The 14,481-nt window shown below is 35.9% G+C and overlaps 2 protein-coding genes across 2 annotated transcripts; both read left to right on the plus strand.

The window, feature by feature from the left end:
- The first annotated feature begins 3,322 nt into the window (after nt 1-3,322).
- Nucleotides 3,323-4,605, plus strand: LOC137653245 (actin-57B-like). Its single transcript, XM_068386614.1, has one exon. It carries the CDS (start codon nt 3,375-3,377, stop codon nt 4,506-4,508), a length of 1,134 nt encoding a protein of 377 aa, XP_068242715.1. The 5' UTR covers nt 3,323-3,374; the 3' UTR covers nt 4,509-4,605.
- A 6,198-nt stretch (nt 4,606-10,803) lies between these two features.
- On the plus strand, nt 10,804-14,160 carry LOC137653246 (actin-57B-like). The gene is made up of 2 exons (XM_068386615.1): nt 10,804-10,934; nt 12,969-14,160. Exon 2 carries the CDS (start codon nt 13,002-13,004, stop codon nt 14,133-14,135), a length of 1,134 nt encoding a protein of 377 aa, XP_068242716.1. The 5' UTR covers nt 10,804-10,934; nt 12,969-13,001; the 3' UTR covers nt 14,136-14,160.
- Nucleotides 14,161-14,481: the final 321 nt, after the last annotated feature.

The raw sequence follows: 14,481 nt of genomic DNA on the forward strand, positions 1-14,481 counted from the left end.
AGAAGGAACAGTCATTTCCCCTATAGTAGAGAGGATAAAGGAAACATAGGTATCACATTCGTATGATATATATTTAATTAAATAAAGATATGGTAAAGTTTTTATTAAAATAGTAGTTCACAGTTCAAAATTCAGGTTAATGTTAACGTGAATACCTGTACTGGATTATGTTTGTAGGAACATTTGTTGCCTAGTTTCAAAATATAATCTTTCCATGTTTGTGCTTATACTGTAGTCATGATTCAAATATTGATAGATTTCATGGGATGAATTCAGATAGCCTAGGGAATGTTAGTTTATAAGATTAATCTGATAAAGATTTGAGGAATATAATCTTATCCGTGAGATTCTGAATGATATTCATCCGTGTGATTTTGTTAATCAAGATGTTGGGGGTTAATTAAGATCTAGAGAAATTCTTGGAGATTATTAATAAGAAATTTTAGATGATTAGTTTGTTAACAATGCAAGCAGAACAGGAATAGCGAATGGAATGCAAGATGATGGAATTCCATCAAGATAATTAAAACGTCAAAAAGGGCTGTTAAGAAATGGAAATGATGGATTATAAATTCCTACGTAATCTTGGGAAGCAATTTCAAACTATCTTTTAAGATGATAATTTACTTCTATAAAAGGTGATAGTTATGTAAAATATTTATTCGCGCTAGAACAAATCGTTCAGTGACCCTCTAAATCTAAGTTGAATACCCATTACCTTCATATCCACTATCATGTTTAAAGTGTGTATCAGATATGTTGGAGTTTTACTTTTTTATTCCTCTGATATTAGAAGCTCAAGAATTTGAAAATATATTAAACATTTTTTAGCAGGAAAAGAGACAGTTTAATTGCATTTCTCGTATTCTTTTAATTGCTAATAAAAAGTCTTGATTTGTCTCTAATTGTCTCCTAACTCCATTATCCATTCTTCATTTTGTCACTTTTATTTACTAGCTTCCTTATGCTTCTGGCATGGCTATAGTTATTTCAAAACCATCAGCTGTGATTAAAATATGTAAATATTTCGAAAAATTATAAAACAATATATTGCTAATCAGCATTCTCCCGAAATCCAAGTTGATGTCTGACTGCGCTTGCAGACATAACAATTTGTAAATTGGTGGGTCGCTAAAGAGGCTGAGAAAAATGTCGAAGATGTTTCGGATGCCTTTACCCAAAACGAAAGGCATTTTTATATGAGAAGCAGCTCTAGAGTTTTATCTACATGCTTGTGCAATACTTTCCCTCATTTTTCTTACTCTGTTCTGAAAACCTTCGCCAAAAGTAATAAAGGAGGATTTTTCTTTACTCAGAAATGTATATAAAGAGGACGTTAGAAATCTTTGTTCTTAGTCTTTAGAGGACTCGAGAAGGGTAGGTCAAGTGACTTTGGGATCTGTCTGTTAGTGTTTCTTGGGTATATTCTTGTGTTATATTGAAAATCCTTCGCTGGTCAGTGATTGTCTTTTACTAAAACTGAAAATCGCCGCTCTTTTTACAATGTAGGGTTTTGTGAAACAACGTGAAAGACGAAATATAGGATATGTTAGAAAATTGCGATGTTGAGGGATGATGTAGTTCGTTGTACGTTCTTTGTTTTGTAAAAATATGAATCTTGGCAACTGCTCTATTCTGGGTATTTGACTTCGCTAACGAACATTGGTCAATACCTGCTTTCATTAAGGCGAACAGGCACAATGTTAATTTCAGAAATTTAATTGCGAAAGCTCTATCCTCCTTTAGATATTATGTTTCGGTTAATCGGTTAGTTTAGTGTCGGTGTTCACGACAATAAATTCTTTCTGTTCATATGACATATCTCCTTAGAGTCGAAGGATAGAGTAATGATAATCATCAATGAATGAGTTCGCTTAATCTTCTAGGCTACATTAAATTAAAAAGTCATTAAATAGTTACTAAATTTTTCTTCTGTCTTCATTATAATATTGTTGGGGGTTATACTTTCTCTGAATAGACATTCTAAAGCTCTTTTTGTAGTGTTTTATTTCAATTGACTGATTCTGTGACTTATACGGGAAACATTTATGTGACCTAGTTGCAGTTGCATTATTCAAGTTTATTAGGATGTAATGAATTAAGGACTATCATTAAACCAGAAAGAACTTTACCCTAAAATATCTATTTGTCTGGATATACTTATATTTCTCCCTAAAGTAGAAAATATTCTAACAGCATGTAAGAAAAAGTAATGGATGTAGCAGGACATATAATGGAAATGACAGATAATAGATGGACATTAAGAATAACAGTCTTGGTCCGTATATATTGCAAAAGAAGCAGAAGGCAGAGAACACGATTGATTAACGAACTAAGAAAATTTGCGGGTATAGACTGGCATAGAAAGTCCTTAAACAGAAGAGAGTGAAAGAACTTGCTCTGAGGCCTTTGGCCTATAGTAGACTAGTTACGGCTGATGGTTATTATATGTATATATATATATATATATATATATATATATATATATATATATATATATATGTATGTGTGTGTGTGTGTGTGTTATTTCTATTATTTATTCCTGAATCTGAATCAAATTCTTTTTCCTTTCTGTACAGTATATTAGCAGCATATTTCAAGATTATTTCCTTTAAATCTTTTATGTATTTCAGTAATTATAAACAGCTATGTTAGGTCAAATCAAAGAAGTTTATTGAAATTTGGGTTTCATTTATGGAAATGAGTTAGACGTATTTTTGTATCATATTGGACCCCTTCAATTCTCTCTTCTTTTTATTTGTTGTATGTTTGAGCAAGCAAAATGGAAAGCTATTGGTAAGAAAAATAGATAGCATTCACATTTCTCTTCGTTAATGACAACGGAAGTTCTCAAATTATTTTTTCAATATGCATTCGAACAACATTCAATGTGCGGTCTCTACTTAACCTTTTAGTATTTCGTATAGGATTAACGTTCTTTTTTCTTAAAACAGATATCGGATGTATAGAATTATAGGGGTGCAGTTTTATTGGGTAGCTGCGAAAAGTAAAAATATTAATATTTTGACAAGTATCTTGATTATATGCTTAGAAATGCAAATTATATATCATGTAACATATTATTGGTTGGATGAAGAAATTCTAAGGGAAGCTTTATTTCTTGAAGTTTATGATTCTGAAGAGTCATACCGCCGAATGAAGACGTACTATATACTAAATAAGATGGCAAACAAGCAAGCTCTAAGTTTAGTATAATCAAAGAGAAAAGAAGAAAACTACACAAAATTTTAAGGGGACCGATTTTATGAAACCATTTATTTGATGATTTCCTGTATCCAAATTTCATGAATACACTTTTGATTTTGTTTATCATATTTCAGGCATTTGTTAAAATCCCATAACCAACCACCACCATGTGTGACGACGAAGAGGCGTCGGTGCTCGTTGTCGACAATGGCTCTGGTCTTGTCAAGGCTGGCTTCGCCGGAGATGACGCTCCCCGAGCTGTCTTCCCCTCCATCGTTGGCCGTGCCCGTCACCAGGGTGTGATGGTCGGTATGGGTCAGAAGGACGCCTACGTCGGTGATGAGGCCCAAAGCAAGCGAGGTATCCTCACCCTCAAGTACCCCATCGAACATGGTATCATCACCAACTGGGACGACATGGAGAAGGTCTGGTACCACACCTTCTACAACGAGCTCCGTGTTGCCCCTGAGGAGTGCCCCACCATGCTCACTGAAGCTCCCCTGAATCCTAAGGCTAACCGTGAGAAGATGACTCAGATCATGTTCGAATCTTTCCAAGTACCTGCAACATATGTCTGCATCCAGGCTGTGCTCTCCCTCTATGCTTCTGGTCGTACTACTGGTCAGGTATGCGACTCTGGTGATGGTGTCTCCCACATGGTGCCCGTCTATGAAGGTTTCGCTCTTCCCCACGCCATCCTCCGTCTGGACTTGGCTGGTCGTGACATCACCAACTACTTGATGAAGATCATGACTGAGCGTGGCTACTCTTTCACAACCACCGCTGAACGTGAAATCGTCCGTGATATCAAGGAAAAGCTTTGCTATATTGCCCTCGAGTTTGAGAGTGAGATGAACACTGCTGCTGCTTCCTCCTCCATCGACAAGTCCTATGAACTTCCTGACGGTCAGGTCATCACCATCGGCAACGAGCGTTTCCGTGCTCCCGAGTCCCTGTTCCAGCCTTCCTTCCTTGGTATGGAATCTGCTGGTATTCATGAGGTCGTCCACAATTCTGTTATGAGGTGTGACATTGATATCAGGAAGGATCTATTGGCTAACATTGTCATGTCTGGTGGTACCACCATGTATGCTGGTATTGCTGACAGGATGCAGAAAGAAATAACCAACCTCTCTCCATCCACCATCAAGATCAAGATCATCGCTCCCCCTGAGAGGAAGTACTCCGTCTGGATCGGTGGTTCCATCCTTGGTTCTCTGTCCACCTTCCAGGCCTTGTGGATCACCAAGGAGGAATACGACGAGTCTGGTCCCGGTATTGTCCACCGCAAGTGCTTCTAAGCAAATGATTTACTTGCAAGAGATTCCGGCTTTATCTACTTATTCCTATTCATCATTTTGTTGGTATGTTTATACAGTGAATAAATAATTAATTTAACGTTGTTTTGATTTACCCAAGCCCATTAGAAATATGGGCAGATTTTTTTTTTTTTTTTTTTTTAGATATTAGGTATGATTAAAGATTTTTGGAGATATCTGATTTTCATAAGGACGTAGACTATTCTTTCTTAAAATGTAAAACAGGACACTACTGTAGTTGGAAAAGAACTTGATCAAGAGGGAGTAAATGTAAAAAGAATAGATATATTAACTAAAACAAGAGGATGGTATCTTGTGTTCAGCAGTACTTCCCAAGTACTTAAATTAGGAACATAAGCTGGAATAAGCTCTACAAACACACACACACACACACACACACATATATATATATATATATATATATCTATATATAATATTTATATATATATATAATTAGAGAGAGAGAGAGAGAGAGAGAGAGAGAGAGAGAGAGAGAGAGAGAGAGAGAGAGAGAGAGAGAGAGAGAGAGAGAGAGATGGTTTGGGCATGTTCTTCGCACTCCCCAAGAGTGAATAGTTCACCAAATGTTCGGCTGGGCTCCACAAGGTACTAGAAGAGTTGGAAGACCCGGGCCTACATGGGTGAGGGCTATGAAACGCGAAGTATGAAATGATGAATGGAGAAGTATTGAATTAAAAGCTCAAGATAGAGACTACTTTCGAAATCTAACCGAGGCCCTTTGCGTCAATAGGCGTAAGGCGTAGGAGGAGATGATATATATTCAGTATATATATATATTATATATAATATATTTTATATATTTATATATATATATATATATTATATATATATATATATATATATATATATAAATGTGTGTGTGTACGTGTGTGTGTGTGTTGAAAATTATAAGTCACAAATAGTTTTCATTATCGAATTCCCTCTGCCTCTGAAATAATGGTGCAACGAAGTTGTTTTATGATGTGTACTTCTGCCTGGATCAGTATTCCAGCCTATACCTCAGAGCTGAAAAATAACTGACATTTAAAGTTTGACCATTCGGCTATCAAAAGAGCTAACAATTTTTTCCAGCACACATTTCTGTCGAATTCTATTTTTGTACTTAGAAACGAAATCAACCTTTTTTTTTTTTTTTTTTTTACCGTGAAAGCTGATTGATAGATATTTAATACTACTCTTTATCATAGTTTTCTCACTAACACATGGGACTCGTTTTTTTTAGATATTTTTATGCTAAAGTCAATGTACCTCAGGAATAAACATCAACGAGGAAATTATTTGTATGATACGTGCTTCTAGCCGGATCAGGATTCTAACATATCCCTCGGCTGGAATCAAGACTGACACTAGACATTGATCATTTGACTGTCAAAAGAGATGAAAATTGATTCAGCTTCTGTTGGAAATATTATTGTTGAGTTCAGGTTTTGTATGTACACTCGAAATCGACACCTTTACACCAAGGATACCCTATTGAAAAGGTCGTGACACGTGTCTATTTATGATGGTTTGGTAACTAACACATGTGGCTCAACATTTGAAAGTATGAAAACAGGCATAATGAAATTTTATAAAATGCTCCCAAAGCTCTTCAGGTTCCTCGAGAACGAAGAACGAAGTATTGTATTGCGGTAGGTTAAACATGGGTCGCTCGCACCCCTGATTATCCTGGACAGTAGTTGTTTTTATGAAATTAGATTTGCTTAATTGGCTCTCAGTTGGTCTGTTTCATTTCTATTTTCTGATTGATTTTCTGTGTAGATAACATTGCCAATGAAATGCTCAATCTCTCAAGTAAATGTGAGTTCTGTTGTATATTTATTATATACACATATGTATACAATATATCCTTTTCCTAGTGGGGATAAATCAACATTATCTGGCTTTGATGAATAAATATATCAGTGAACAGAAAACCAAGCACAAGAATCTGGAATTATTATCCAAGTATAGAAATGTGTAGAGGTATGAAAAAGTATAAAATATATAGATACTAGTTATGGGATTGACATAAGAGGTTCAACAGTAGGCTCAAGTGTCGAACATACTCCCATCAAACTGATATAGGATAAACATAATATACACACACCATATATACAGTGTATATATATATGTATATATATATGTATGTATATATATTTTAAACATTAAACTGTTTTCCGTAACAGTGTGTGGCTCCAGAGAAAAACAGCACAAGTCTCTGCCCCATTTATTCCTCATTAGCTGAATCGTGAATGAAAACCTTGTCCAATGAATCTTTAACAGTGCTAACTGCCATGTACATCTGCACCGAGGCTCATGAGCAGTGTGCCAAATCTTGCAACCCAGTTTTCCCATTTAACCTTATCTTATTTCACTCATACTCTTCCCATTTCATCCCTATACACCATTCACAATATTATACAGCCCTCTCGAGGCCTTTATCTCTCTCCTCCTCTCTCCTGTCCCGTTTAGATTATAGACACTTTAGTTGTCCATTCATTCCGCATATTAAACAACCTCAAATTTCTAGCATTTATCATTTTACTTATGCCATCCTTTTACTCCATGTGTATATTTACACATTTTTCACCTTTGGGAACAGACAAATCACTGGGGCAGCCTTTGTAGACATTACAGCTGCATATGATACTGTTAACCACCGGGTACTCCTAAAAGTTGCCAGAACATACGAAGATGCCAACATAGTACGAATCATCTCGTCACTCCCTGTAAATCGACGATTCTTCTTAGAAATGGACTGCAAAAAAAGCAATTGGAGGACCCGAAAGAATGGGCTCCTTTAGGGCTCTGCACTGACTTTCATTTTGTTTAACATTTATACAAATGACCAACCAGGGTGTCAGGATATATGAAGATTCATATACGCAGATGACCTAAGCGTTGCCACGTAGTCACGATCCTTTGAAGAAATAGAGGGGAGACTATCAAGAACTTTATCTCTCTCAGTATACTATAAAAAATAGCACCTCAGTGCAAACCCCCAGCAAAATGCAGGTGTGCATTCCACCTTAACTATCGCCAAGCTTACTGGAAACCAAAAATAACATGGAAAAATTAAGAATTAGATACTCAACCACATCCAGTATATCTAGGTGTTACTCTAGACAGAATTCTTAGCCTTAAAGAACGCTTAAACAAACTTCAGAACAAATTACCAACAGAAAATCATTTGCTGAGAAAACTAGCCAACACCAGCTGGGGAGCAGATCCAAAAATCCTTAAGCAAACAGCTCTTGCAATCTGCTGTTTTACTGCAGAATATTGTACAGCAGTATGGGAGAGATTGTGCCATGCAAAGAAGTGAATCCACAGCTTGATAGAGCCTGTCAAATAATCACTGGCACAATATAGGCAATGCCCCTACCATCTCTTTATAGACTGGCCAATATTGCAACACCTGAAATTCAACGAGATGATATTACTGAAAATGGAAGGGTCAAACAAATGAATGATCCAAGGCATGAATTTCATGAACATCAGGTAAAAAGACGGCGACTGAAATCAAGAAAAAGATTCATGGCTTTGAAGGGTCTGGAACATCTAAATCATGCTGCCTACAAATAGACGACGTGGAGAGAGTAACGGTAATTCAACCAGTGAACACTACTTAACCCTAGCAAAGACTTGCCCTCTGGAGCGTCCCTTAACAGAAAGAACTGGATCACCTTAGATAGAGCAAGATGGTATGTTCCCTGACTGGTGAACGCCAGACAGAGGCTCGAAGCATGCTAAGACTCGTTAGTTTCTTTGGTCACTGCAACCTCACCATCCTTGTGAGCTAAGGATGGGAGGTTTGGGGGAGCGTATAGGTCTATCTGCTGAGTCCTCAGAAGCCATTGCCTAGCCCTCCTTGGTCCTAGCTTCGGTGGAGAGCGCTGATCATATGTATATATGGTCAGTCTCTAGGGCATTGTCCTGCTCGATAGGGCAGTGTCACTGTCCATGGCCTCAGCCATTCATGAGCGGCTTTTAAACCTTTAAACCTTTTATGCTGATTTCCCTTGTAGTGAATCGCCTCAGACCATGGACCACATCCTCCGCTGCTGCCCACTTGGACCTGCATGTTCTGATGTAAATCTATAGGAAGCAAACGACAGAGCCATCCATTGGATACATGAATGGTGCGATTAGATATGAATGAATGACTTAATCTGTTCTTTATACGTCCCCTGTACTATGCAGACCGATCATTTCTATAGCTTCAACGTACTTTGTTGGTGAAAGAGAAGCATTTTTATTCAGTTAGAATCAGCGCCTGGATGCAAGGGAGTCTTTTAGAAACTTGTTTGGTAAGAATCTTGATTAGAGAAATTACACGATTCCCAAAGATGCACGTAAATAAACCTACATGGGAAAGTGGAATTTGGTAAAGTATATATTAACACAGCGTGTGGGGATCAGCAAGTAGGTGGATTTAATGGTGAGATGCTAATTTTGATAATTATTTTATTTAGGTAAAACTTAACATATAGTTTTTAAGGAGTGTGTGAAAATCTTACTATATCTGTAATTAAGAAAAGTGGGTAGGGAGGGAAATGTGAGGAACATACAAGAAGAAAATAGATTAAAAATGGACTAAGGTTAAAGAAATGTAGGAAAAAGGAACAATTGGAAATATTTTTAAATTCATTGATGGGGTCGTAATGTCAGTAACAGGAAGGGTAGGAATAGGCAATAGAATAAGACGCTTATTGAAGAAAATAACGAGATTATTTAAAGAACAGTTGCTATTTAAGTTAAAAATAACAGTTGCAAGTAAGAATGGATAAGGCCATCAAGGATGAAAGGATATATAAAAAGATAGCAAGTACCTAAAGGGAGAGAATATGAATAGAAGCTTCGTGCAAAATAAAAACCAGCGTTGAGGGAAAGTTAATGGAGAAGAAAGGTTAAACGATGAGTAGATCTCAGAACATAAGATGTAAGAATAGAAATGTCGGTGTTGAATCCAATCTTGGGTCGAAGGCGGAAGTACAGTATTATGAAGGTTTGTTGAATACGCAAGACAGAATGAAGATCGTTGAATGATGCAAAAAAAATGAAAGGGTTACTGCAGAGTGGGAAATGATTGCGGAAGTTACTTGTATTTGCAACAAGAAAGATTAGCAAGTAAAAGGAAATAATATACTGTGATTTTATGACTTTAAACTTATGGTTGATTTGCAGCACTTTCAATTAAATTAATTTATCATCGGTTAATATCTGTATCCTGGAGATGCGTGAGTGAACACAGAAAATTTCTTGGTACTACTTTCTACCTTTCATTTTCTCGTGTTATTAACATATTTAAAAATAACGTAATTCCTTAGGTGTGTGTTTATATATATATATATATATATATATATATATATATATATATATATATGTATACATATATATATATATATATATATATATATATATATATATATATATATATATGTATATGCGTACTTGCTTACGTTATGTATCTAGATTTATGTTTATATATATATATATATATATATATATATATATATATATATATATATATATATACACACACACATATGCAGTATACACAGAGAAACACACACCCCTCCATGGAGTTAGCTATGCTAGAAGAACATTTTCCTTTTAATATACGTATTACATAAAAGCATATAACCACATAGGTACACAGATACATTCTATATATATGTATTTATATTTATATATATATATATATATATATATATATATATATATATATATATATATATTTATATATATATATATATATATATATATATATATATATATGTGTGTGTGTGTGTGTGTGTGTGTGTTTGTGATTATATATATACACATACATAAGCATATATTTAGTAAATGTACGTTTGCATGTATATACATGAATATAAATACACACATGATTGTCTGTATATGTGTGTTTGTTTATGTCTATGCGGGGGAGTGGTTGACTATTTTGCTTGTATGCGTATTGCCCGTATATTTTTAGCTTATGCCGGTGGAAAATGTGTTTTTTCCTTTATATTGCTCGGGTTGTACTTTGTACATTTTGCACAGAAAGCAAGCATAAATTCCACCTAAATTGAATAACCAATTGTAACTTGATATTTAGAATTCCTCCACGAATGCTAATTGACAGTAACAGAGGCATGCCGGTCACTTAATTTACACCCCCTTCATTGTCACACCAAACATATATACAGAAATTCCTGGGATTATTTTTTTGACACAAAACCATTACTTTTATAACTCTCTGCAAGACTGCTAAAGAAGTTGGTGTTGCCTTGTATGCTATTAAATTTAACCACATTTTTTTTACAACTTTTGGCAGAAAGGCTTAAACCTTAGAAAGCTCCGTATATAAAAGAAGGGTCAATTTCTCATGATCCGCAGTCTTCTTACGGCTCCCACTGAGTAAGTTCCGCGTTCTGTGAGAATAATTAGTGTCCTCCAGATAAGACGCGCAGTGTTGAAAACTGAAAAGCCGGGTAGAACAGAATGGGAAAGATTCAGGTTTTATAAGATAAATTTACGTACAAGGAGTGAAAATTGAGTGTTAATGGGGATTGGTGAAGAATTTTTTTTAATAGCGATATATTAGAACACTTGCAAATCTACTAACATTTCAAGTCTTGGTAAACACAGAACAGTAGCAAAAGTAGTAGTAACTATAGTTAATTTTTTTTTTTTTTCGTGTACGTTGTCCATACTAAATGTATTGAACTTATACCAGAAGAGAATTAATTTGCTGACAAGTCATATTTCGCAAATTGGTGTTTTTTTCGACTGCCGACCCCATCTTACTTGTGATAGACAATTGGAATTATACGTCCAACATGAGGTTTCACAATTCTGAAGCTTTGTTTCATCAGTATTATCAACAGTTACGGATTATATATAATTGCTTCAGTTAGTGAATTCCCATTTATTGCGAATGGAGAGAGGACCATATAGTTTCATCTTGTAAAGATTGATCGGTGTAACTGATTTAGGACGAACAAGAAAGTCTTAAGAATCTTTGATATCTAGTGCCCATATTCTTAATTTTGTATACTGTATATGATTGTGCATATTATTATTATTATTATTATTATTATTATTATTATTATTATTATTATTATTATTATTATTATTACTTGCTAAGCTACAATCATAGCTGAAAAAGCAGGGTGCTATAAGCTCAGGGGCCCCAACAAGGAAAATAGCCCAGTGAAGAAAAGAAGCGAGGAAAAATAAAATATACGTTAATTGGAATAAGTATTAACAAAAATCTGAGAGAACTTTTTGAGATATAGAATTTATATATTCCAAACTCGCCTCAGTTAGGTAAATTTATTTTCTTGTAGAAATGAAATTACAATAAATTGACTCTCCGTGATTATTAATATATCTCACTGTAATTGTTAAGAGCATAACTCGCCGATATATTCTGAGCAAATTGGCGCCTTCCAGTAAGGCTGACAGTTTAAATTTTTAGGCTTTAAAACTTTTTAGTATCCAGAGATACCTTAAGATTATTTTATTTATTGATTATTCAATCATTTATAATGAACATTTGTATAGATTCTAGAATAGAGGCAGTATTTCCGTTCATCTACGACACTTGTTGATATTTGTCCAAGTTTTTTTATTCAGTATTTTCTTTTTCAAAATGTCACTGATAAGGTAACGAAAAATTATATTAGAGCGCTAGCTAAACATTTTTCTGTTTTTGCATTAAGGGGTTTCGACGTAATATACGTGCAATTTTCTAAGTCAAGACGGATCACAAGTGTTACTTTCTTGGATTACTTGCCAATTTCTCTCTGTCTGTCTCTCTCTCTCTCTCTCTCTCTCTCTCTCTCTCTCTCTCTCTCTCTCTCTCTCTCTCTCTCTCTCTCTCTCAATCGCACGTAATTATAACAAACAGATAGTAGGTATTTCTATCCTGAAAACCTCTTAACTTTGTGAAATGAATGCTTTCATTAAAGATGTCAGGGATGAAATGCATTAAAGTTCAGCACTAGTAGTCATAATACAGACATAATACAAAATGCTGTTTATATTGGCATTATTTAACTTTTTTATCATTGGTGTGCTCCTAATGAAATTTAATTGAAGTGTTATATATATATATATATATATATATATATATATATATATATATATATTTATATGTGTATATATATACTGATACACACACACACACACACATATATATATATATATATATATATATATATATATATATATATATATATGTGTGTGAGTGTCTGTGTGTGTGTGTGTGTATGTGTGTGTGTGTCTGTGTCTGTGTGTGTATGATTATTTATTTATAGATTTTCTGAATTTTCGAGTTGCATTTCGTAACTAGTTTACATAACGATCTGATGCATTATGATAATTGAATTTCATATCCGGAGTAGCAATTACAGCATCTGAAAGTATTCACTTTTCTTGCATTTTCAGGGTTTCACTTAGACTCTACTACCAACCACCACCATGTGTGACGAAGAAGAGGCGTCAGTGCTCGTTGTCGACAATGGCTCTGGTCTTGTCAAGGCTGGCTTTGCCGGTGATGACGCCCCTCGATCTGTCTTTCCCTCCATCGTTGGCCGCGCTCGTCACCAGGGTGTGATGGTTGGTATGGGTCAGAAGGATGCCTACGTGGGTGATGAGGCCCAGAGCAAGAGGGGTATTCTCACCTTGAAGTACCCTATTGAGCATGGCATTATTACCAACTGGGATGACATGGAGAAGGTTTGGAACCACACTTTTTATAATGAGCTCCGTGTTGCCCCTGAGGAGTGCCCCACCATGCTGACTGAGGCTCCCCTTAACCCCAAGGCCAACCGTGAGAAGATGACTCAAATCATGTTCGAATCTTTCCAAGTACCTGCAACATATGTCTGTATCCAGGCTGTGCTCTCCCTCTATGCTTCTGGTCGTACTACTGGTCAGGTTTGCGACTCTGGTGATGGTGTCTCCCATATGGTGCCCGTCTATGAAGGTTTTGCTCTTCCCCATGCCATCCTCCGTCTGGACTTGGCTGGTCGTGACATCACCAACTACTTGATGAAGATCATGACTGAGCGTGGCTACTCCTTCACCACCACTGCTGAGCGTGAAATCGTCCGTGACATCAAGGAAAAGCTTTGCTATATTGCCCTCGAGTTCGAGAGTGAGATGAACACTGCTGCTGCTTCCTCCTCCATCGACAAGTCCTATGAACTTCCCGACGGTCAGGTCATCACCATCGGCAACGAGCGTTTCCGTGCTCCCGAGTCCATGTTCCAGCCTTCCTTCCTTGGTATGGAATCTGCTGGTATTCATGAGGTCGTCCACAATTCTGTTATGAGGTGTGACATTGATATCAGGAAGGATCTATTGGCTAACATTGTCATGTCTGGTGGTACCACCATGTATGCTGGTATTGCTGACAGGATGCAGAAAGAAATAACCAACCTTTCTCCATCCACCATCAAGATCAAGATCATCGCTCCCCCTGAGAGGAAGTACTCCGTCTGGATTGGTGGTTCCATCCTTGGTTCTCTGTCCACCTTCCAGGCCTTGTGGATCACCAAGGAGGAATACGACGAGTCTGGTCCCGGCATTGTCCACCGCAAGTGCTTCTAAGCAAATGATTTACCTGCAAGAGATTCCGGGTTTTTCTACTTATTCCTATTCATAATTTTGTTGGTATAATTATACAGTGAATAATTAATTAATTTAAAGTTGTTTTGATTTACCCAAGCTCATTGGAAATATGGGCAAGATTTTTTTTTTTTTTTTTTAGATATTAGGTATGATTAAAGATTAGTTTTTTTTAGATATCAGGTAGGATTAAAGATTTTTGGAGATATCTGATTTTCATAAGGACCTAGACTATTCTTTCTTGAAATGTAAAAGAGGACACTACTGTAGTTGGAAAAGAACTTGATCAAGAGGGAGTAAATGTAAAAAAAAAAAAATATATTAACTA

Source organism: Palaemon carinicauda, chromosome 14, assembly GCF_036898095.1.
Source record: "Palaemon carinicauda isolate YSFRI2023 chromosome 14, ASM3689809v2, whole genome shotgun sequence".
NCBI lineage: Eukaryota > Metazoa > Arthropoda > Malacostraca > Decapoda > Palaemonidae > Palaemon > Palaemon carinicauda.

Excerpts from the sequence above, each read along its gene's own strand:
- LOC137653245 (XM_068386614.1), top strand. The coding sequence starts at position 3,375 with ATGTGTGACGACGAAGAGGCGTCGGTGCTCGTTGTCGACAATGGCTCT.
- LOC137653246 (XM_068386615.1), top strand. The coding sequence starts at position 13,002 with ATGTGTGACGAAGAAGAGGCGTCAGTGCTCGTTGTCGACAATGGCTCT.